Source organism: Marmota flaviventris, chromosome 17 (assembly GCF_047511675.1).
Source record: "Marmota flaviventris isolate mMarFla1 chromosome 17, mMarFla1.hap1, whole genome shotgun sequence".
Classification (NCBI taxonomy): Eukaryota; Metazoa; Chordata; class Mammalia; order Rodentia; family Sciuridae; genus Marmota; species Marmota flaviventris.
The window spans coordinates 58,488,209-58,510,199 of record NC_092514.1 but is presented as its reverse complement, the minus strand read 5'-3'; the positions used below and the strand labels follow the sequence as shown (position 1 = coordinate 58,510,199).

The following is a 21,991-nucleotide window of genomic DNA, read 5'->3' as shown; positions in this document are numbered from 1 at the left end:
AAAACGTTTAGTGAGTGGAATTTCCTTTTAGGGTGATGACATCGTGAATACACTAGATGCCACCGAATTGTTCACTTTAGAATAGTTAATTTATGCTACATCACTTTCACTTTGATTAAAAATTTTGTGGAGTCAGGCACTGTGATACATGTCTGTAATCCCAGCTACCTGGGAGGCTGAGGCAGTAAGTAGGATGGTAAGTTCAAGGGCAACTTGGGCAATTTAGTGAGATCCTGTATTAAAATTAAAATTTTGTGGAAGTTAAAAAACATTTTAAAAAGAGTAATTTTATTATAGCCAAAAATACGTGTGTATATATATATAGCCACTCACATGTATATATACACACACACAAACATATATGACTATATATACACACATACACATATGGTCGTGTGTGTGTGTGTATTTTTTGGTACTGGGAATTGAACCCAGAGGCACTTTACCATTCAGCTACATACCTAGCACTTATTTTTATTTTGAGACAGGGTCTCACTAAGTTCTTGAACTTGTTCTTGCTCCAGGCTCTGAAAGCACTAAGATCACAGGCATAAACCACCATACCCAAGTAATATTCTTAATCTGTAGAAATTAACAAAATAGGCTATTGGCACAGAAATAGACAATAAACCAAGGAACAGAATGGAGCTCAGAGTAGAGTCAAGTATTTATAAAAATTTAATATACGCTAAATGAGACAGTGAAAATTAGGGAGGTAAAGATGGCTTGTTTAATAAATGCTGTTAGAACAACTAGCTGACTATTTGAGGAGAAAAAGTGAGGCTCATATCTCAGAGTTTATGTCAAAATAAATTCCAGATGGATTAGATAATTAAATGTAGAAGAAATGGAACCACAAGAGTCTACAAAGAAGTATGGCAGCATTTTATAAATTCTGGGATGATGGGGGATTTTTTTAATAAGCTTGACATGAAGTCCTAAAGTCAAAAAAGAAAATATTGATAGATTTGACAAGAACGCAGACAAAAACAACTTCTATACATTCTATATGGTAAAAATTATTATAATCAAGGTTGAAAGACAAATGACAAATTAGGAAAATATTTCAGACTTTTTGATAGATAACTAATTTCTCTAATACAAAATATTTTTTACAAGTTAATAAGAAAAGCCCAATCATCGCTTCGAAAATAAACAAAAGAATGAATAATTTATAAAAGACCTCTGGTCAATAGAAATATGAAAATGTGTTTATCTTCATTAGTAATCAAAAAACTACAAATAAAACCAGCAACGAGATTGTATTTAGCACTTACCAAATTGATAAAGAAAAATTTGATGCCCAGACAGTGGATCCTCTCTGCATTTCTGCTGAAGTTATAAAATTGTATGACTTTCCAATTTTGTCTCACATATAAACTTTTAAAGAAGTTTACCCTTTGACCCAGAAATGTCACTATTATAACTTTATCATTAAAAATGAATACGGCAGGAGCTGGAGTTGTGGCTCAGTGGTAGAGCACTTGTCTGACATGTGTGAGGGTTCGATCCTCAGTACTGCATATAAATAAATAAATAAAATAAAAGATCCATTTACAACTAAAAAAATATATATATATTTTAAATTAATAAGGTGGGACTCGGGATGTGGCTCAAGTGGTAGTGCGCTCGCCTGGCATGCGTGAGGCACTGGGTTTGATTCTCAGCACGACATAAAAATAAAATAAAGATATTGTGTCCATCTAAAACTAAAAAATAAATGTTAAAAAAATTAATAAGGTAAGTAAACAAATCTAACAGGTGAAAACCAGGGGGAAAAAATCCTGAAGGTGAAGTTGTAGAGGATTGGTCTACACTACTATAATGTTGTGTAATCATCACACATGTTCATATATTCATAAACCTTGATACCTTGATATATGTACCAGGATACAGTACTGTTTGAAAAAGTAAGTTGCAGTATCATAGTACACTGCATTCTAACCCTGTTTTTGTAAAATAATAATAATAACTAATTCTGAAATTTAAAAAAAAAACTGTATAGTGCTTAGTTCTGCTTGTATCACATTTTAAAAGGCTTGGAAAGATTACCATACTATCAATAGTGGATATGGAAAGGGGTGAGGAAGAAATTTATATTTTACTTTGTACATTTCTGGACTCCCTTAGAACGTTTTACAGCAAACATATATTATTTTTATAATTAAACAAAACAATTAAATTTGAAGAAATTAATTATAAATTATAAGATGCCCAAAAAGGAAATACTTCAAAGGGATTTGAAAGGATGATAAACATGTATTTGACATACATGTGTATGCATATAATGATTTTAGAAAGATCTACATAAAATATTATCTATTGAAAATAAAGCATACGTCACAAATTCTCTCATCTCTGTTACTACATTTTTTTCAAAGAAACAATATAATAACCAGAAACCCCCAAAGGGCAACATTTCATAATCACCCTAGTAGTTATAAGACACATATACATATATGTGCATGAATATAATAGAGCATGAGCTCACTTATATAAGTTATAAATTATAATTTCACAACTATAGGATAGAAACTAAAAAAATAATAATCTTTGAGCACCATCTCATGGAGATATTGACTACTACCATGTTACATTATGCCCCTGTGTTTCTATTTGTGATGTGGGGAGGGAGATTAGTTTGGGATGTGCTTTCCATTATGCATCTGCGTGTGTGTGTGCTTGTGTGTGTACACATATGTGTATAAGACAGATGAGAGGCTCTTTTATTGACAACATTGTGCTATTTCTAGGAATTTTTCCTTTAATCCATTGTTTATTGCTTGATTTCTCTACAACAAGCAATGTTATCTTTGTAAACTGAAAAAAAACATATTTGGGAAATAAGTGGAAATGAAAGAACACAAACACACACACACACACCTTTTTTTTTTTTCTTCTTAAAGTTCAGTCTGTCAGTAACTGCTCCCAGCATGGGAAATGCCTGAAAATGTTTTCTAACAGTGCATTGGTCCAAGAATACATCAAAGTTGGCTAGACCACAGTGTTGCACACCTGTAATCCAAGCAACTCAAAAGGCTGAGACAGGAGGATCACAAGTTTGAGGCCACCCTTAGCAACTTAGTGAGACCCTATCTCAAAACAAAAAATAAAAAGGGCTGGGGATGTATCTCAGTGGTAGGGTACCTCTGGGTTCAATCCCCAGTACCAGATCAAACAAACCAATAAATAAAAATCAAAGTCATGATGTATTCTTGCACCTCCTCTGCCAACAAATGTTAAATATTTTCCTAAAACCCAAAAGAAAACTCAAACAAAAATAATAACTAAGACAGCAGGGGAGTGTAAGCCTGGGAGCACTGGATAAACAAATCATGTCTCCAGACATGGTTTGATCTTAATGGTGACCTGTAAACCACATCAACACAATCTCCTGGACTCTCTTTGGAGATAATTTAGTAGCTCCAACTGGGATACAGAATATGGCTTCCTGTTAGGCCTAATCAGATGGAGTCCTTCTTTTTCCTAAATAAAAAGAGTGCAGTCACTACTCACACCAGATAATATCACATCACATAGGGACAAGCCATATCCAGCTACCTGTTTATTGTGGGGTTTTATCTGTATACCAAGCCAGTTCCACAACTGGAGGAATTCACTTGACTGACAAAAATAAGGGTACTTTAGTGTGTCAATAAAATATAGACACAACCTATTAAAATTAGAAAAAATTTATACCAGTGTTTTGGTCTAGTCTATGTAATACAAATAACATACTTAGATTTTCAGTTTAAGAAAGTATTGTTTTAGCCAGACTCAGTTGCTCACACAGTAATTCTAGCAACTCGGGAGGCTGAGATAGGATTGCAAGTTCTAGACGAGCCTCAGGAAATTAGTGAGGCCCTATGCAACTTAGTGAGACTCTGTCACAAAATAAAAATTAGAAAAAGGGTTGGGGACAAAGCTCAGTAGTTAAGTGCACCTGGGTTCAATTCCTGGCTCCCCCCCCCCCCAAAAAAAACAGCAATTATAATTATGTATCATTAACTAAGCCCAATATTATATGTATGTAGTTCCAATGCTGTACAATAACTACAGGAATTTGGAATTCTATTCTGAGGGCACTGTCAGAGACTGAATCAAAAGGTTTATATTGTAGTTATCATAATTCTTTTTTAATATTTATTTTTTAGTTTTAGGTGGACACAATATCTTTATTTTACATTTATGTGGTGCTGAGGATTGAGCCCAGTGCCTCATGCATGCTAGGCAAGCACTCTACCACTGAGCCACAACCCCAGCTCCTGGTTATCATAATTCTTACTGTTGTGCATTTTATTCTGTTCTAATAATTTAAATATTTACCAAAGAATAAGCATTGCATAATAACCTCCATTTAACCAACCAATGGAATAAAATGGAAAACTCCATTTTTGTTTGCTCGTTCTAAATAAGAGGGAGTTTAATTATCTCTTTCTCTTCTAGGGAATTCCACGCACTTTTATTTCTGGCATTTCATTAACGTTATTCAATCTTTGAATGTGAAGATAGAGATTATTGTCTCTAGGTTATAAATGGGGATGTGAAATCAGAACAATTTAGAATTGGAAGGAACTTTAAAGGTTGACTAATCAGACCCTTTGTTTTATACACTAGAAAAGTGAGAGAAAGCCAGGCACAGTGGCACACACCTGAAATTCCAGCGGTTCTGGAGGTTGATACAGGAGGATTGTGAGTTCAAAACCAGTCTTAGCAATTTGGCCAGGCACTGAGCAACTAACTCAGTGAGACCCTGTCTCTAAATAAAATACAAAATAGGGCTGGGGATGTGGCTCAGTGGTCAAAAGCCCCCAAGTTCAATCTCTGGTACCAAAAAAGAAAGAAAGAAAAAAGAAGAGCGAGAGCAAGAGATGGTATGAGCCCAAAATATTGAGATCATCAGGCCAAAAGTTGGAATAAAATACAAGACCAGCTAATCTCTCACCACGCTTTCCCTGGCTTATTTTCCAATAGAAGCCTTCAATAGATTTACCTTTTGGTGCCCAATATTTAGGACAAGCTAGAGAGGAAAGTCAGGTTAATTTACCTATGTAATAAAATTTAAGGACAATTGTCTAAAGGAGAGTTTATTTATTTATTTTGTGGTGTACTGGGGATTGAACTCAGGGGCACTCTACCACTGAGCCACATCCCCAGCCCTATTTTGTATTTTATTTAGAGGCAGGGTCTCACTGAATTGCTTAGCACCTGGCTTCTGCTGAGGCTGGCTTTGAACTCAATATCCTCCTGCCTCAGCCTTCCAAGCCACTGGAATTACAGGCATGTGCCACCATGCCCAGCGGGAGATTTTTTTTTTTTAAATGAAGAGAAACAAGACCCCTTCCTAACTTTGACAATTTCAATTTTAACTACCAACAGAGAGTTTGCTTACAAAATATCTCTTAAGTTAAATGACCTATGAATAATCAGTAAATCAAAGGAAAACAAAGGAAGTGTGTGTGTGTGTGTGTGTGTGTGTGTGTGTGTGTTAAAGAGACAGAGTCAGCCACCATGTACAGTGGCACACATCTATAATCCTGGCTACTTGAGAGGCTAAAACAGGAGGATAACAAGGTAGAGGCTAGCCTCAGCAACTTAGCAAGAAGAGCCTGTCTCCAGATTCAATAAAAAAGGTTGGGGATGTACCTCACTGGTAGAGTGTTCCTGAGGTTAATCCCTAGTACTGAGAAACAAAACAAAAGAAAAAGAGACAGAGACACACAGAGAGAATTCCAGACTGGTGCCAATCTATAAGAAATGATGTTATGATGTGGGTGGAAGGAACAGGTTAAGAAGGGAAAGTCAGAAGGAGCCCTGTTGCCAAGAACTGTTATTAATTAACATTCTGGGAACCAGAGCCTTACTTCCCTTCTTTGGGGATCCTATAAATGAGAACATAAAGATTCACTGAGCCAAAAAGGCTTTGGTTGCACACTAGTGTGGTTGGTAGGGAACAAGGATCAAGGGGCTTGCAAAGGGATCCAGACGTCTGCTTCACTGGAGTGGAAAAAACTGTCATAGTGATTTCCACAATATATCTGGCAGGACAAGTTGCTACAGAAGCCAACTAAACTGGCTGAGAATAGGCATAAACTGCACAGAGAGAGAAAGAGAGTTTTAATTCAAGAGGTGTTGGTGAGCTGTGAAAAGAAATGTACCAGCCCTAAATCAGATTCACCTCTCCATCTGATGTAATGTCCATCCTGGGTTCTCTTGTCCTTTGAAAAGGAAGTCTGCAGTTTTGGAGAAAGAAGCTATGGAGCAGCCCTCTGTTCCCTTTTTTCTGGGTCCATTGGATCTTTCTGTAATTCTAGGAAAACAAGAACATTTTATACCCATTTCATGGTTTTTGTTTGTTTGGTGGTACTAGGGATTGACCCATGGACATTCTACCACTGAGCCACACCCCCAACTCTTTTCAATTTATCAGTGAGATTGGGGCAGTATTAAATTAGGGAGTGGAGCCTAAAAGCTAAGAAAAGGTTGGAAACGAAGAAGAGGGGCAAGTTTATGGCAGGGTCCCTCCCAGTAAGCATGTGAAAACTGATGGTCTGAAACAGAAGTTGGCAAACATTTTCTGTAGAGTCAGATAGTAAATATTTTAGATTTATGGACACAGGATTCCTGTCACAGGTATTCAACTCTGCCACTGTAGAGCAAACACAGCCATAGACAATATACGAATAAATGAGTGTGGGTATGCTCCCTCCAGTAAACTTCATGGGCAATGAAACTTGAATTTCATGTAATTTTCACATGTCAGGGAATTAATTAATTACATTTTGAGACAGTGTCTCTCTGTTTCCAGGCTAACCTTGAACTTCTAGGGTCAAGCTACCCTTCTACCTCAGCCTTTCAAGTAACAGGGACAACAAGCACACACACCTGGCTTTTATCATTTTTTCTAAAATTTCATTTGTAACCAGTCAAAAATAAGCTAGGCATAGTGGTGTATGCCCGTAATCCCATTGACTCAGGAAACTTGAGGCAGAAGGATCACAGTTCAAGGGTAAATTAAGTAACTTAGTGAGACCTGTCTCAAAAAGAAAAATAAGACCTGGAGATAGAACTCAGTGATGGAGCACCTTTAGGTTCAATCCCTAGTAACACACACACACACACACACACACACAGGAAAAAAAACTATTCTTGGTTCATGGGCTGTATAAAAAACAGACAGCTGCCCAGATTTACCTCACTGACTATAGTTTGCAGACCTATGATCTAGAACATTGCTGTCTAATAGAACCATGAAGATTACATATATAATTCAAAAATTTATAGTAAAACTGAAACTAGTAAAAAATTAAAAAGAAACAGGTAAAATTAATTTTGGGATGGGTGGTGCCAGGAATGAAACCCAGGGCCTCCCACATGCTAGGTAAGTGCTCTAACACTGAGCTACACCCCCAACCTCTTAAAATCAATTTTGAGACAGGGACTTGCTAATTTGTTTAGGGCATCTCTCTAAATTGCAGAGACTGACCTTGACCGTGATCCTTCTGCCTCAACCTTACCAAGTCACTTGGATTACTCAACCCCCTGGCCCTTTTTAAATTTTTTTGAGACAGGGTCTTGCTAAGTTGCTCAGGCTGGTCTCAACTTTGCAATCCTCTTATCTCAATCTCCTGAGTAGCTGGGATTTCAGGCGTGTGTGTAACCACACCCATATAGGTAAAATTAATTTTAACAATTTATTTTATTTAACTCAATATATCAAAAATATTATCATTTCAGTATGTTACCAATATCAAAGTTATTAATGAGGTGGTTTTCTTTCACACTAATTCTTTGGTATCTGGGGTATATTTCACACTTATAGCACATGTCAATTCATATATATATATATATATATATATATATATATATATATATATATATATATATAAATGAGCTCAATAGCCATGCATGGCTAGAGGTTATCATGCTAGACACTGCAGATCTAGAATAGTGTTATCAAACTTTGGCATACATCAGAATACCCAGAAAACTGTTTAAAGTACACATTGCTGGGCCCCATCCTCAGAGTTTCTCATTCATTAGCTGTTAGTGCAGATAAAGTCCCTGTAGTTCTACCAAGTTCCCAAATGCTGCCAATGCTGTTGATCTAAGCATCACACTTTGAGAACCACTTGTGGAGAAATTGGAGCAGTAGGAAAAACAAGAGCAGCAATTTGGGAGTCAGCAGTATGTCAAAGCAAAAGGTGAAAAAAAACAAAACAAAACAAAAATGAACACTAAGCAACAAGATATGACTACACATCTAATGGAATAGCTAAAACACAAAATCCAGTGTCAAATGCTGGTGAGGATATAGAACATGAATTCTCATTCATTGCTGGAGAGAATGCAAAACAGTACAGCCACTTTGGAAGACAGTTTAATAATTTCTTACCAAAAAAAACCCATAAGTTGGGCTGAGGCTGTGGCTCAGCGGTAAAGCACTCTCCTAGCACATGCAAGGCCCTGAGTTCGATCCTCAGCACCACATAAAAATAAATAAATAAAGATATCGAGTCTAAATACAACTAAAAAAATATTTTTAAAAAACCCATAAGTTTCTCATCTTAATCCAGCAGTTGAGTTTCTTGTATTTACACAAAAACGTGCACACAGATGTTTATAGGAGCTTTATTCATAGTTACAAAACTTAGAAGCAATCAACATGTCCTTTAATAGATGAATTGGTAAATAAGTAGTGGTACATCTAGAATTATTATTCAGTGCTAAAAAGAAATGAGCTACGGGCTGGGGTTGTGGCTCAGAGACAGAGCGATTGCCTAGCACTGGGTTCAATCCTCAGCACCACATAAAAATAAAAGTATTGTGTCCACCCACAATTAAAAAATAAATGTTAAAAAAAAGAAGAAGAAATGAGCTATAAAGCCATGAAAAGCCATGGAACAAATTAAATGCATATTACTTAGGGAAAAAAGCCAGTATGAAAAGGTATATACTGTATGATTCCAACTATATGACATTCTAGAAAAAGCAGAACTATGGATATGGATATAGTGAAAAGATTAGTGATTACCAGGGCTGGGAGAGGGAAGGGATGAGTAGGTGGAGCACACAGGACTTTTAGTGAAAGGAAAGTGACCATGACACTCGAGCGACCAAGAGATCTTTATTACAGTGGTGTCTGATTGACAGGGAAGGAAAAGAAAAGAGAGAGAGAGAGAAAGTGGGGGAGTGTATTCATTAACAATATAACATGTCAGCATTTTAAAGTTTTCTGTTTTTGGACCATCTTGCTTGTACAAAAATGCTATGCTTGGGGCTGGGGATGTGGCTCAAGCGGTAGCGCGCTTGCCTGGCATGCATGAGGCACTGGGTTCGATCCTCAGCACCACATTAAAAAAATAAATAAATAAAGAAGTTGTGTCCACCGAAAAATAAAAAATATTTAAAAATTCTCTCTCTCTCTCTCTAAAAAAAAAAAATGCTATGCTAATCAATGAAGGACATTTGTCAAAATTCCGGGTCATTACTATATGAACTTTTAGAAAATAAGTCAGAGTCTGCAGGAGAACTTTCCCATGGCCTTTACATCTATGACATCACATGCCATTTTAGAAGTTCAACACTGGAATCTAAAAAGGAGTTTATTTACTTCAAGCAACAAGGAGACATAACCTCAATATTAGAAATTATAGACAACAATAAAAGAAATGTATAGTATTAGAAGCCCTTTCAGAGTGCTTAGATCTCAAGTGGAGGTGCTTTTAAGTGTACCTTTAAATACAAATAGTAATGCTTGGAAAATAGAAAAGTTAGTGGTTCTAGGGAGAATAATAGAAAAATATATCTCAGAGGAGGGTGGGTTCCCCAGCTGCAGGAGACTCTCAAACAATCCTGCCGCCCTTAAGCAGTCAATCAATTATAACAATCAATGAGAAATGGGGCTTCACGACAAAACCGATCTGCCGATGAGGCCAAGTGACCACAAGCAGGACGGCCACGTGGCACTCAAGAACTTTTCTTGCGCTGGTGTCTTTCACTTGGGTCTCCAAGGGAGGAGATCAGGCTTAGGGCAGGACCGATACCTCCCTGCTCAGCACCAACAATCAGGAAGGGGCTCTGACAAGAAAGCATCCAGCTGGTTCTGAGCAGCTCAACCACTCCTTCCAGGTGTGGGTCTCAAAGCGCGAATGGTGCGGTGCAAGCACTTGGCGCCCTCTCTTGCCAAGTGGCTCCAATCACTCCAGTTGTATGCAGATGCCTCTCCTGGTCAATTCCTGACCTTTCCAGGTCATCCAAGTCAGGTATGAAAACAAGCCATTCACTCCTGGGCCCAGAGTTAACAGCCGCTAAAGCCTCAATAAATTACTTTAGGAATAATACCTGTTTTTAGTGGAGTCTACCTCATCTTTCTGATTTTGTCAAAGATAACTAACTATTCCAAGACAACCCTTCCTTTACCTGTGGCCAACAGCAGGCTGAGAGGGCACTGGAGCGAGTCTGGGGCAGAGGTGAGATAATAAGATGAACACAGTAGATACAGATTTAGCAAGCAAAATAGGTTTTTGTTTGTTGTTTTTTTTTAAGAGAGAGAGAGAATTTTAATATTTATTTTTTAGTTTTTTGGCGGACACAACATTTGTTTGTATGTGGTGCTGAGGATCGAACCGGGCCACACGCATGCCAGGCGAGCGTGCTACCGCTTGAGCCACATCCCCAGCCCCCCCTTTTTTTTTCAGACCCGATTTCATGATTAATATTTACAAGGAGAGGATCTATCCACATTTGCTGCTGCTTATAATACTTTTTCCATCCAAATTCCTTGGTCTTGATGCACCTAGTTTAGCAGGTAACACCCCCTCCTTATAAGGTAATGATAATATTTTCCACTGAAAAATAAGAGCGGAGGTTATTGGAAATCCTAGAAGATGTTCCATGTCTTTGTCTATAGGAGGCTTCTGTCATTTCACCCCAACTCTCAAATTCCCTGTTGATGAGCAGGTCCATTTGGGGTAGTCCATGATGCACCAGGTCCAGAGATCTGAGAAACCTGAATGACAGACTTCTACGAAACTCCACAGCCAACAGGAGAGCTCTGCTTCTCTTTCTTCAAAGCCACCTTTCCAGCACATGTCCAGAGTTTCTCCAAGCTTATATCTTTCCTAAATGATGTTCTTCATCATGAATTTCCCTTCCGACTTCTCCACTGTGTTAGCCAGCATCTCCTGCAGGGCCCGCACTGAGAGGGACTGCTCCAGCACAAAGATGCTGATGGACAGGTTCGGGGGCACATTCTTGGAATTGGAAGTGGAAACAAAGTCTGTTGCCAAATCCTTCTGCTGCCAAACATAGTTTCTGTTGTTCTTTGTGGATGGTTGCGGTACACTGCAGAACCACTTCATCATCCCCATCCAACGTTCTGAAGTTGTTTTCTGTCACGTCCTATTGGAAATAAGCTCAGTAAGCCAAGAATCTTCATCCCCTGAGCATGGTGGCTGCAACCCCTCAGGTGACAGATCATTCTGATGCTGTACTGTCAGGGCCTCCTGCCACATGGGACTTCGGAGCACCGGGGGTGTGGTGAGTGCCAGTGAGGGGCTGTTGTGGTTTAGATGTGGTGTCCCTCAAAAGCTCATGTGAGAGACAGTGTAAGAGGTGAAACAATTGGGATGTAGGAGAGAGTTTTTATAGCCAAAATTTAATGGAGTCTCTGTGTCTGCAAGCTGCCTTGTTCGCGTACAGTGATTGGATCATACAGTAGTTGCTAAAGGTGGCATTTTCTGCCTTCAGGCAGACCGGGCAGGGGCTAGATGTGGGTTTTCATCGCACCAGTCTGGTAGGGGTTGAGTGTTCATCCTTGAGTGGGGTTGAGTGTTCAGTCTTGGGTGGGGTTGAGTGTTCAGCCTTGAGGCAAACAAACAATAAGGAACCAGATGGGTGAGGGTGAGGGTCAAGTGTTCAGCCTACCCTGCAGCTAACATTTGTTCAGTCTGCTCCCCAATTAACATTTAGGGTGGTAAAGCTATTCTGTACACTTTAATGAAGGACACCTATCATTATACATTTATCCAAAACTGTAGAATGTACAACACCAAGAGTGAACCCTAATGTAAGCTGTGGACTTTGGTTGATGATATGTCAATGTAGCGTCACTAATTGTAACAAATGTACCACTTTGGCACAGGATGCTGATATTGGGGAAGCTGTATAAGTGTAGGATCAGGGGTTATTAGGGTTCTCTAGAAGAACAGATCCAACAGGATATATATGCAGATATGATTATAAAAGAGGGTTTATTAGATTGATTTACAATACCAAAAACTAGATAGTCCCACAGAGGTCTTCAGGCTAGAGAGTTGGAAGAACTAGTAGCAGAACAAGAGGGATCAATGATGTAGCTCCAATCTGGGACAGAAGGCCAGGAAACTCCCTTGAAAATAGCTGATCAGTCTGATTCATAAGAGTGAAGGGGCTGGAGTCTTATGTCCTCAGGCAATGGCAGCAGCAATCATAAGCACCTGCTCAAGAATTGAACTTGTGTCTGCTCCTGCTTCCTTGTTGTTCCAAGTTTTTGTTCTATCCAGGCCTCCAAGCTTCCCATTCCTTGCATCATCAAAATGCTTCTAGCTTACATAAAAAAATTAATATTATCAGAGAACAATCTCGTCAAAGTGTAAGTCAATGCCCTAAGTGTGTTATTCACACTCCATCTCCACCATCAGGGCCTCCAATCTATTGGACTGTGCTGTTAACTTTTAGGGTGGGTTTCCCCCTCAGTTTGCTGTCCCACATGTCAATCATTCCTAGAAACATGCTCATTGACATACCCAGAATGCTCTAAAAAAATAAAATCTATTAGTTGGGAGTGATGGCACACGTCTGTAATCCTAGCTACTTTGGAGGCTGAGGCAAAAGGATCACAAGTTTGAGGGCAGACTGGCAACTTAGCAAGACCATGACTCAAAATTTTTAAAAAGTGATGGGGAGGGGCTGGGGTTGTGGCTCAGTGGTAGATTGCTCGCTTAGCAATGTGCAAGGCCCTGGGTTCGATCCTCAGCACCATATAAAAATGAATAAGTAAAATAAAGGAAATGAATAAGTAAAATAAAGGTACTGTGTCCAACTACAGCTAAAAATAAATAATGTCGCACTCGTAATTTTAAGTTCAAGGCTCCATCTACTATTGATAATAGATATTGCAGGACTCAACCCCGCATGGCGGATCAACATGGCGCGGATCAGCCCGCCTTCTTGTCATCATTTCCGCCTGGCCAGAACACAAACTTCCAGTCGGCCCTCCCCCGGGTGGAGAATGAGGAAGTAGATGATGGTCGCGCAAATTGACGTCATTGCGACGACCATGAGAGCCGTCATTTTTTATTTTACCGGAGCGGAACAGTTTCCGTACAAACCCCTAATAATTTTCAAAAACTTTTAGGAGATGTTAATTGGCTGAGACCATCCTTAAAACTAACTACTTCTGAATTAAGTCCTTTATTTCAGATATTACAAGGAAATCCTTCTCCAACCTCTCCACGTCAGCTGACCTTAAAGGCTAGAGCAGCTTTATTTATTTTTTTTTAAATTTTTTATTGTTGGCTGTTCAAAACATTACATAGTTCTTGATATATCATATTTCACACTTTGATTCAAGTGGGTTATGAGCTCCCATTTTTACCCCATATACAGATTGCAGAATCACATCAGTTACACATCCATTGATTTACATATTGCCATACTAGTGTCTGTTGTGTTCTGCTGCCTTTCCTATCCTCTACTATCCCCCCTCCCCTCCCTAGAGCAGCTTTAAAAAGGGTTGAAAGTGCGATTAAAAATGCACAACTTACTAGAGTTGATCCTAAAGAAATAGTGTATTTATTAATATTTCCAACTGAGCATACCCCAACAGAAGCCATATGGCAAAGATTGGTAATTATTGAGTGGATTTATTTAGCCCACTCCCCTCAAAAAACATTGATTCCTTTTCATGACTCTATTGCTCAATTAGTCATTAAAGGTAGAACAAGAATTTTACAATTAATTGGATCTGAGCCTGATATCATAATTATTCCATTTTCTGTTCAACAGAATAATTGGCTTTTTCAAACTTCTAGCTTATGGCAGATAGCTTTTGCTGATTTTCCTGGCCAGATAGTCATTACCCTCATGATAAAATTTTTCAATTTGCATCATTAACATCACTTATTTTTCCAAAGATTGTACATGCACGCCCTATAGATGAAGCTTTATCAGTGTTCACTAATGGTTCAAGCTCAGGTAAAGCAGGTTTTTATAGTCGTGTTCACACAGAGGTAATGCAAACTTCATATACTTCTGCCCAAAGAGCAGAGCTTCAAGCTCTGATTTGTGCCTTAAATTACTTTGCAAATGAGCCTATTAATATTTATTCTGACAGCTTATATGCAGTCGGAGTTACCAAAAATATTGAAACTTCAGTTATTGGGTATACTTCATCACAAGAGTTATTTGAATTATTTCATAATTTACAAAAGGCAGTGCAAATGCAAAAATACCCATGTTTCATAGGACACATATGGGCTCACACTAATCTTCCAGGACCTTTAGTTTCAGGTAATGACAAGATTGATAAATTAGTAGCTATTTGTCAACAGATGTCTTCATATGACTGTGCACAAGCTTCCCATTCCTTGCATCATCAAAATGCTTCTAGCTTACGTAAAAAAATTAATATTACCAGAGAACAATTTCGTCAAATTGTAAGTCAATGCCCTAAGTGTGTTATTCACACTCCATCTCCACCATCAGGGGTAAATCCCCGTGGGTTAAAACCAAATCAAATATGGCAAATGGATGTAACTCATATTCCTCAATTTGGTAAGCAATGTTATGTACATGTAATAGTTGATACATATTCCAGATTTATTTTTGCCACAGCACGTACAAAAGAAAATACTCAACATGTAATTTCTCATTGCCTAGCAGCCTTTGCTGTGTTAGGGTGCCCTATACAGATCAAAACAGATAATGCACCAGCTTATGTAAGCTCTTCTTTTCAACAATTTTGCCAAGAGTTTCAAATTAATCATAAAACAGGAATTCCTTATAATCCCCAAGGTCAAGCCATTGTAGAACGAGCTCATTTATCTATTAAGCTTCAATTACAAAAATTAAAGGGGCAGAATAAGTTCATGACTCCCCAAAAGAGCCTCAATCATGCTTTGTTCGTTTTAAATGTTTTAAACTGTGACGTAGAAGGTCACACCGCAGCTGAGAGACAAATGTCTCCCACAGTAACAGGCCCTTTAGGCAGAAGTTTTGTGGAAAGATTTACAAAAGGCCCAGACCCAGTGATTATGTGGGGCAGAGGTCATGCTTGTATTTTTCCAGAAGGTGCTTTTCGTCCTATCTGGGTGCCTGAACGCACAATCAGACATGGAAGAGATAGAACCGAGATTCAAGCGACTGAAGATCGACCTGGAGAAGCCCCCATTCAAAAGGAAGAGATAACCAGAAAAGACAAAGAGAAACCAGATTGACCCAGCCGAAAAGCTAATTTCATGGGAAGACGTGAAGAAGCTAACAACACAGGCTTCCCGAATAATTTGACTCCTAGGAAAAAACAGGACCCCAGTCTTGATGGTAGTGACAGTAATTGCCCTGCTGGGCTGTCAGGTAAAGGGGAACCAGACAGACATTTACTGGACATATTTCCCAGATCCACCCCTGGTACACCCAGCTGTGTGGACTGGAGACTCTATTCCAGTGTTTACTAATGACTCATTCATGATGGGAAGATTTACAGATACTCATATTACTCCCAATCATGTGACTAGATTTAATTATTCTGGCTACAGTGCCCAATTACCTTTGTGTTGGTCCCACGATGCTGGCTGTCTGAAAGTATCATTTGAGGAAAAGACAGTGATTGGTAGACCTAGACTGACTAATTATTCTATTTATGGAGACTTAAAACATTATACTAGATCAGTAATTAAGATGGGACTTTCCCATAACAAACCAGTCATTTCTGCAAAACCTCCACGAATACCCCTCTGTCCAAATAGTTCTACAATTGAGATTGGCACCTTTCCTAGATGGATTGTGTAAATACCCTTCCCGTACAACATAAGGTGTCTAAAGATAGTGGGCATATTTTAGACTGGTCTCCAAAAGTTGATGAGACAATTACGAAAAAATTCTGCTATGACACCTGCAGGATTTGTTAGTAATATTTTGACTTACAGTGAGGGTGGTATTCAAAAAGATGTTTGGCGCTTAATTGCTGCCTCAGAATTCTTACATTTTACAGACAAGCCTTTACCAAAATTTGTTGGCAAGAACTGTAAGGAGGGATCTTGCTATGGCTTACAAGCCTGTGTCCAATCTCCTTACGTCTTAATTATTGGAAATGTAAAAGTTAAATGGATAGATGACAGATATGTTGTTACATGTAATAAATGTAACCTAACCAATTGTATTACTAGGTATAATGGAGGAAAAAGGAGTGCTGATACTTCATCAGCCCTCTTTTGTTTTATTACCTGCTAATATTTCAGAGCCATGGTATGCTGATGCTGGTTTACAAGTCTTACAGCAAGTTCATGCCCAGCTAGCAAGACCTAAATGTGCTATTGGAATTATAATTGTTGGTGTTTTGGCGTTAGTTTCTTCTATTGCATCCAGTGTTTCTGCCTCTCTGACATTGTCTCAAAATATTCAACATGCAAAATTTCTTAATAATTTAGCTCAAAATACTTCCAAGGCTCTGCGTAATCAGTATTGATGAAAGGATTGAGACTAAATTAAATGCCTTAGAGGCGACTGTCATAGACATAGGTAATGAACTTTCAGCTTTAAAGTTTAAAGAAAGGTTTAATGCCATGCAAATTATAAATATGTGTGTGTTAACAGCTGCCAAGTGCAATGATTCTCTCTGGGATTGGGAGAAGGTTAAAAACCATTTGTTAGGTATTTGGCAAAATAATAATAATAGCTTGGATCTTTTGGAACTTCATCACCATATCCAAGACATTCAAAATAATAGAGCTGATTTTTCGGATCCTTCTTTGGCTAACCAAATATTAAAGGAGTTAAATGGATTTAACCCTGGAAATATTCTTAAACACTCGGCCTGGTACATTATTAGATTGTTCTCTTTGCTGTTAATTCTCTTTTGTGTTGTAATTATAGGATGGCGAGTCTTCGGAACAAGAATGCAGAAACTCGAAAGAGTGAACCATAGCCTGATTTTTAAGAAAAAAAAGGGGAAATATGTGGGAAGCCATTCTCGCAGGTGATTGGGCACCTCCCTGATTGGGTGTGAGGCGTTCTGGCTAAACTGTGTCAGAACTAATCCCCACCCTCTCTAGGTGCGAGAGCCCATCCGTGTGGGGGTGTGACTGACTATTGACCCTGAGACCAATCACTGACCCTGACCTTGGAATGCTGTCCCCCTCGACCTTCATTGGATGGAATTTTCCCCTGAATTTCTTGTTCCCCAATAAAAGGCCACTCCCTGGCATGCTCTCTCTCTCTCTCCTGATAGCCTTTTGTGTAACCTCGCTGCCCCACCGGGTGGCTCGAGGCAGGAGCCCGAGGGAGAGCCATCTCAGACCTGGTCAAAGAAAAAGGTAAATTGAGTTTTGTGTGTTTATTTTGATCTCACTAGTTAACTTCTATGCTTCGAACCTCTAGTATGAAGCCAGCATGCTGGTCGCGTGGTGGATCCTAGAATGCACAAACAGAAAGTGAGATAGGAAAAATAATTTAGAAATCTGGGCTATTTAAAGATTATAGCAGTTATGTGGGATCTGTGTTTTCAGAAAGATTCTACAAATCCAGATTCTATTTTTCACCTTATAGTTTTATATAATCATCCAAATTGGAAACCATCTTTGGTGTATGTCCTTGTAATTTGATTACCCTTTGGAAAGAAGCTTGTTAGCAGCCATATGTCATGACATATGAAGCTTTAATAGACCTTTAAAAATTGGTTCCTTCATAAATTCTCCAATTTTGTGTGGACAAAGTTAAAGTTCTGGATTTTTTTTTTTTTTCAGTACTAGGGATTGAAACAAGGGGTGCTTTACCACTGAGCTATACCATCCCCCACCTTTTTTTTTTTTTTTCCCCCTGAGACAGGATCTTGCTAAATTGCCCAGGCTGGCTTTGAATTTGCAATTTTCCTGTTTCATCCTCCTCAGATTGGGATTACCAGCATGTGTCATCATGCCTGGCTAAAATTTGGGATCTTTATGGTTTTTCAAAAGAAGCTGTTTTTTAGTCCATTTCTGTCAAAAACTCTTCAAATGTTAAGTCTTGAGGTTCCCCAAATTCAGGAGAAATTTAAAGGTGTAAAGTCAGTAGGGAAAATTTTATTTAAAAACATCTTTTTAGGGTATCTTTTTTTGGTTGTGCTCTTTTATGAACCTGTTCTAATTTCTGTTCTGCAGTTACACCGAGAAATAACAACTCAGATTTGGAGGTTAATGAAACAGGGATATTCAAAACTTTTCATTTTGTAATGAAACCCTAGTTGAATGTCTAATTCATCAGTTTAAATTACCATATTCCCATTAAAACCTCCTATTAAGTTAAATTTAGAAATATCAAAATATAAAAAAGATGAGGAAGGGATAGGAAAAGAGCTTGCTGAGGAAAAAGTATATTGTTATCTTTGATAAAGCCAATCACTTTAAGTATCCCCCTCATCTCCTTGCCTCCCCAAGTCAAGCAGACACATTTACAAAGTGAATGCATGCCAAGCAAAGTGGTGCAGACCTGTAATCCCAGCGGCTTGGGAGCCTGAGGCAGGATCTCAGCCAGCCTCAGCAACTGTGAGGCACTAAGCAACTCAGTGAGACCCTGTCCCTAAATAAAGTATAAAATAGGGTATAAAATAAAGTATAAAACTCAGTGGTTGAGTGCCCCTAAGTTCAATCTCCAGTACCCCTCACCCCCAAAAAAGTAAATGCATGAGTTTTTCAGGGTCTCATCCTGAGCTGAGTTGAAAACTGCAAGTTTCCAGACTAAAAAAAAGTGACCTAATATTAATCAGCCATAAAGAACAACCTTATGACATTCACCAGTAAATAGGTAGATCTGGAGACTATCATGCTAAGTGAAACAAGCCAATCCCAAAAAAGGTCAAATATTCTGATATGCAGATGCTCACCCACAGCAAGGGGTGGGGAGGGGATGAAGTACAGTTGATTAGAGGCTGGGGATGTAGCTCAGTGGTAGAGCTTGCCTAGCACATGTGAGGTGCTGGGTTTGATCCTCAGCACCACATAAAAATAAATAAAATAAAATAAAGGTATTGTGTTCATCTACAACTAAAAATAGTTTTTAAAAAAGAAGAAGAAGTTCAATGGATTAGTCAAAAGTGTTGTGTCCAACTATATCTAAAAAAATAATAATAATAAAAATAAAAAATAAAATAAAACAAGCTGGGCACGGTGGCACACACCTGGCTCTGGAGGCTAAGGCAGGAGGATCCAGAGTTCATAGCCAGCCTCAGCAATAGCGAGGTGCTAAGCAACTCAGTGAGATCCTGTCTCTATATAAAATACAAAAAAAAAAAAAAGAAAAAAAAAGAAGGGGGTGACTGGGGGTGTGGCTCAGTGGTCAAGTGCTCCCGAGTTCAATCCCTGGTACCCCCCCCCCAAAAAAAAAACAAGTTTAACAAAAAGTTTAATATGAAAATGTACATGACCTGATTTTAATGTCATAGTTAAACAGGCCCCTAGGAGAGAGGGCATGGATTTCTCTGCTGAACAGCCATTATTTATACTTGTTCCAAGCCTTCTAACACAACAATACTATTTCCTTGTGTTGCCATCATTTCAATATTGTTCTGTTCCACTGATTGCCATTTCCACAATGCATCTATCACAAGATTCATAAAGGGATCAAATCCCAGCAATATTTCTTGGACATGTCTGCCACCATTTAATTTCTTTTTTATTTTCTTGGTACCAGGGATGCTTGACCCCTGAGCCACGTCCCCAGCCCTATTTTGTATTTTATTTAGAAATAGGGTCTCACTGAGTTACTTAGCGCCTCACTTTTGCTGAGGCTGGCTTTGGTGATCCTCCTGCCTCAGCCTCCCAAGCTACTGGGATTACAGGTGTGTGCCATGGTGCCTGGATTACTATTTAATTTCAATGATAACTTCTCATCCATAATTTTTTTTCAGCTTGGGAGGGTAAGCATAGCTCATGTTGTCTATCCGGCAGGCTCAGAGGCTCAGAGATACTTTGAAATTGAATTGGCAGCCTCCTTCATGTTCACAGTGATTCAATTATATTCTGACTTGGAATTCTATGATTTCTTTCCATGGATGATTAATTCAGTATCCTCTCCCTGGCATTTAGGTTGGGCCCCTACATACACCTTTAATTTTCTTTTTTTAAAAAATAACTTTATTTAATTAATTAATTTTTATGTGGTATTGAGGATCGAACCCAGGGCCTCACATATGCTAGGCAAGTGCTCTACCACTGAGCTACAACCCCAGCCCCTGTACACCTTTGCCGCAGTCCGGCTGCAGCAAACTAACCCGGGGCTGACGAGCAACTTGTGTAGATTGATACAGCAGGAGTGGGAGCCATTTATTGTAGGACAGGAGGGGTATATATACATTCCACACAGCTTATCTTAATTAACATAAACTAGATACAGCAGTCAACCAATAAGGAATCTCCACACTTAATGGCTTGCTGGCGTTACTTCACAAACCACTCCCTCTGGCAAAATGCCAGGCACCATCTTGACTTGTTTACAGACACTAACACACCTTTAATTTTCAAAACTAAATATATGAACTCAAAGTTATACTTATTAATGAAAACTTATTAATGAAAACCTTATTAATGAAATGTTATTTAAAACATTACTAGGAGGTAGAATGACTTCTTTAAAAAAATGAAACCCCAGATTTGTTTTGTTACAAAAGGAAATGTTTAAGTATTAGTAAAAATATTAAATGGGTCTCATTAATGTATCTAAAGAATACCACATTGTACACTGTCTTCCAGAGGTAGGGGGGAAATATACATTCTACACAAACTTTTCAGATGGAATGGGTTTAAGTTGTTCTCAGTTCTATCAAAAAATGCTCTTAAATATCTTTTGAAAAATTCAATTGGGGGCCGGGTTTGTAGCTCAGTGGTTGAGCACTTGCCTAGCATGCATGAGGCACTGGTTTGATTCTCAGCACAGCATATCAATGAATAAATAAAAATAAATGTCCATAAACTTAATTTTTTTTTTTTAATTTCAATTGTACCAGGGCACAATGTAATCCCTGCAACTTGGGAGACTGAGGCAGTAGAACTGCAAATTTGAGATCAGGTTTGGAACTTGGCCAGACCCTGTCTCAGAAAAAAGTAAAGAAGGCTGGGGATGTAGCTCATTGGTAGAGCACCAATCCCCAGTACTTGAAATTTTTTTTTTCAGTTGTAAATTCTGATTCCCTTAAGTATCCCCAAATAGTAAGTGGTAAACAATGAGTTTGTTACTTGGGGCACTATCTTTCTGAATTGGATCAAAGTTACTAAAATGTAATTAATTTTATTACATAAAATGTCTTTCATTGTTGCTCCTTTGTAGATACATTTAATAGATGGAGAGAGGTCATCATCCCCCATCCCCAGCCCCCAAAAAAGCCCAAAAAACTTAAAATTCAGATGAAGGCAGAAAAAATACAAAACAAGTGTTTTGAGTATTTCTCTCATTTTAACCTAAACTTTGTGTATATCTCTGGGTTTGATTGTGGAATCAATCCTACCTCACCCCTAAATACACATGTTCAAAATGAGACCTTCCAAAAAAAAGAATATAAGAGCTGAAAGAAAAAACTACATATTAAATACTTGCTCTGCTACATAACCAAAATGTTTCCTTTACTAATGTATTCACTTGAGTTCAAAGGAATGTTAAAATTTCCTATGATTTTTATTCCTAAAACATAACATACTAATACTGAGCAAGGTAGTATCATCACAAAGAAATGATCAAAGGACTTCAATTGACAGTCCTCAAAGAT

The 21,991-nt window shown here is 38.4% G+C and overlaps 1 protein-coding gene across 1 annotated transcript; it reads right to left on the bottom strand.

The window, feature by feature from the left end:
• Positions 1–19,729: 19,729 nt before the first annotated feature.
• On the bottom strand, positions 19,730–20,164 carry LOC114101880 (small nuclear ribonucleoprotein G-like). The gene is made up of 2 exons (XM_027947017.1): positions 20,124–20,164; positions 19,730–19,916 (listed from the first exon to the last, which is right to left on the bottom strand). The coding sequence occupies exons 1-2, from the start codon at positions 20,162–20,164 to the stop codon at positions 19,730–19,732; spliced, it is 228 nt and encodes a 75-aa protein (XP_027802818.1).
• Between the last annotated feature and the right edge of the window lie 1,827 nt (positions 20,165–21,991).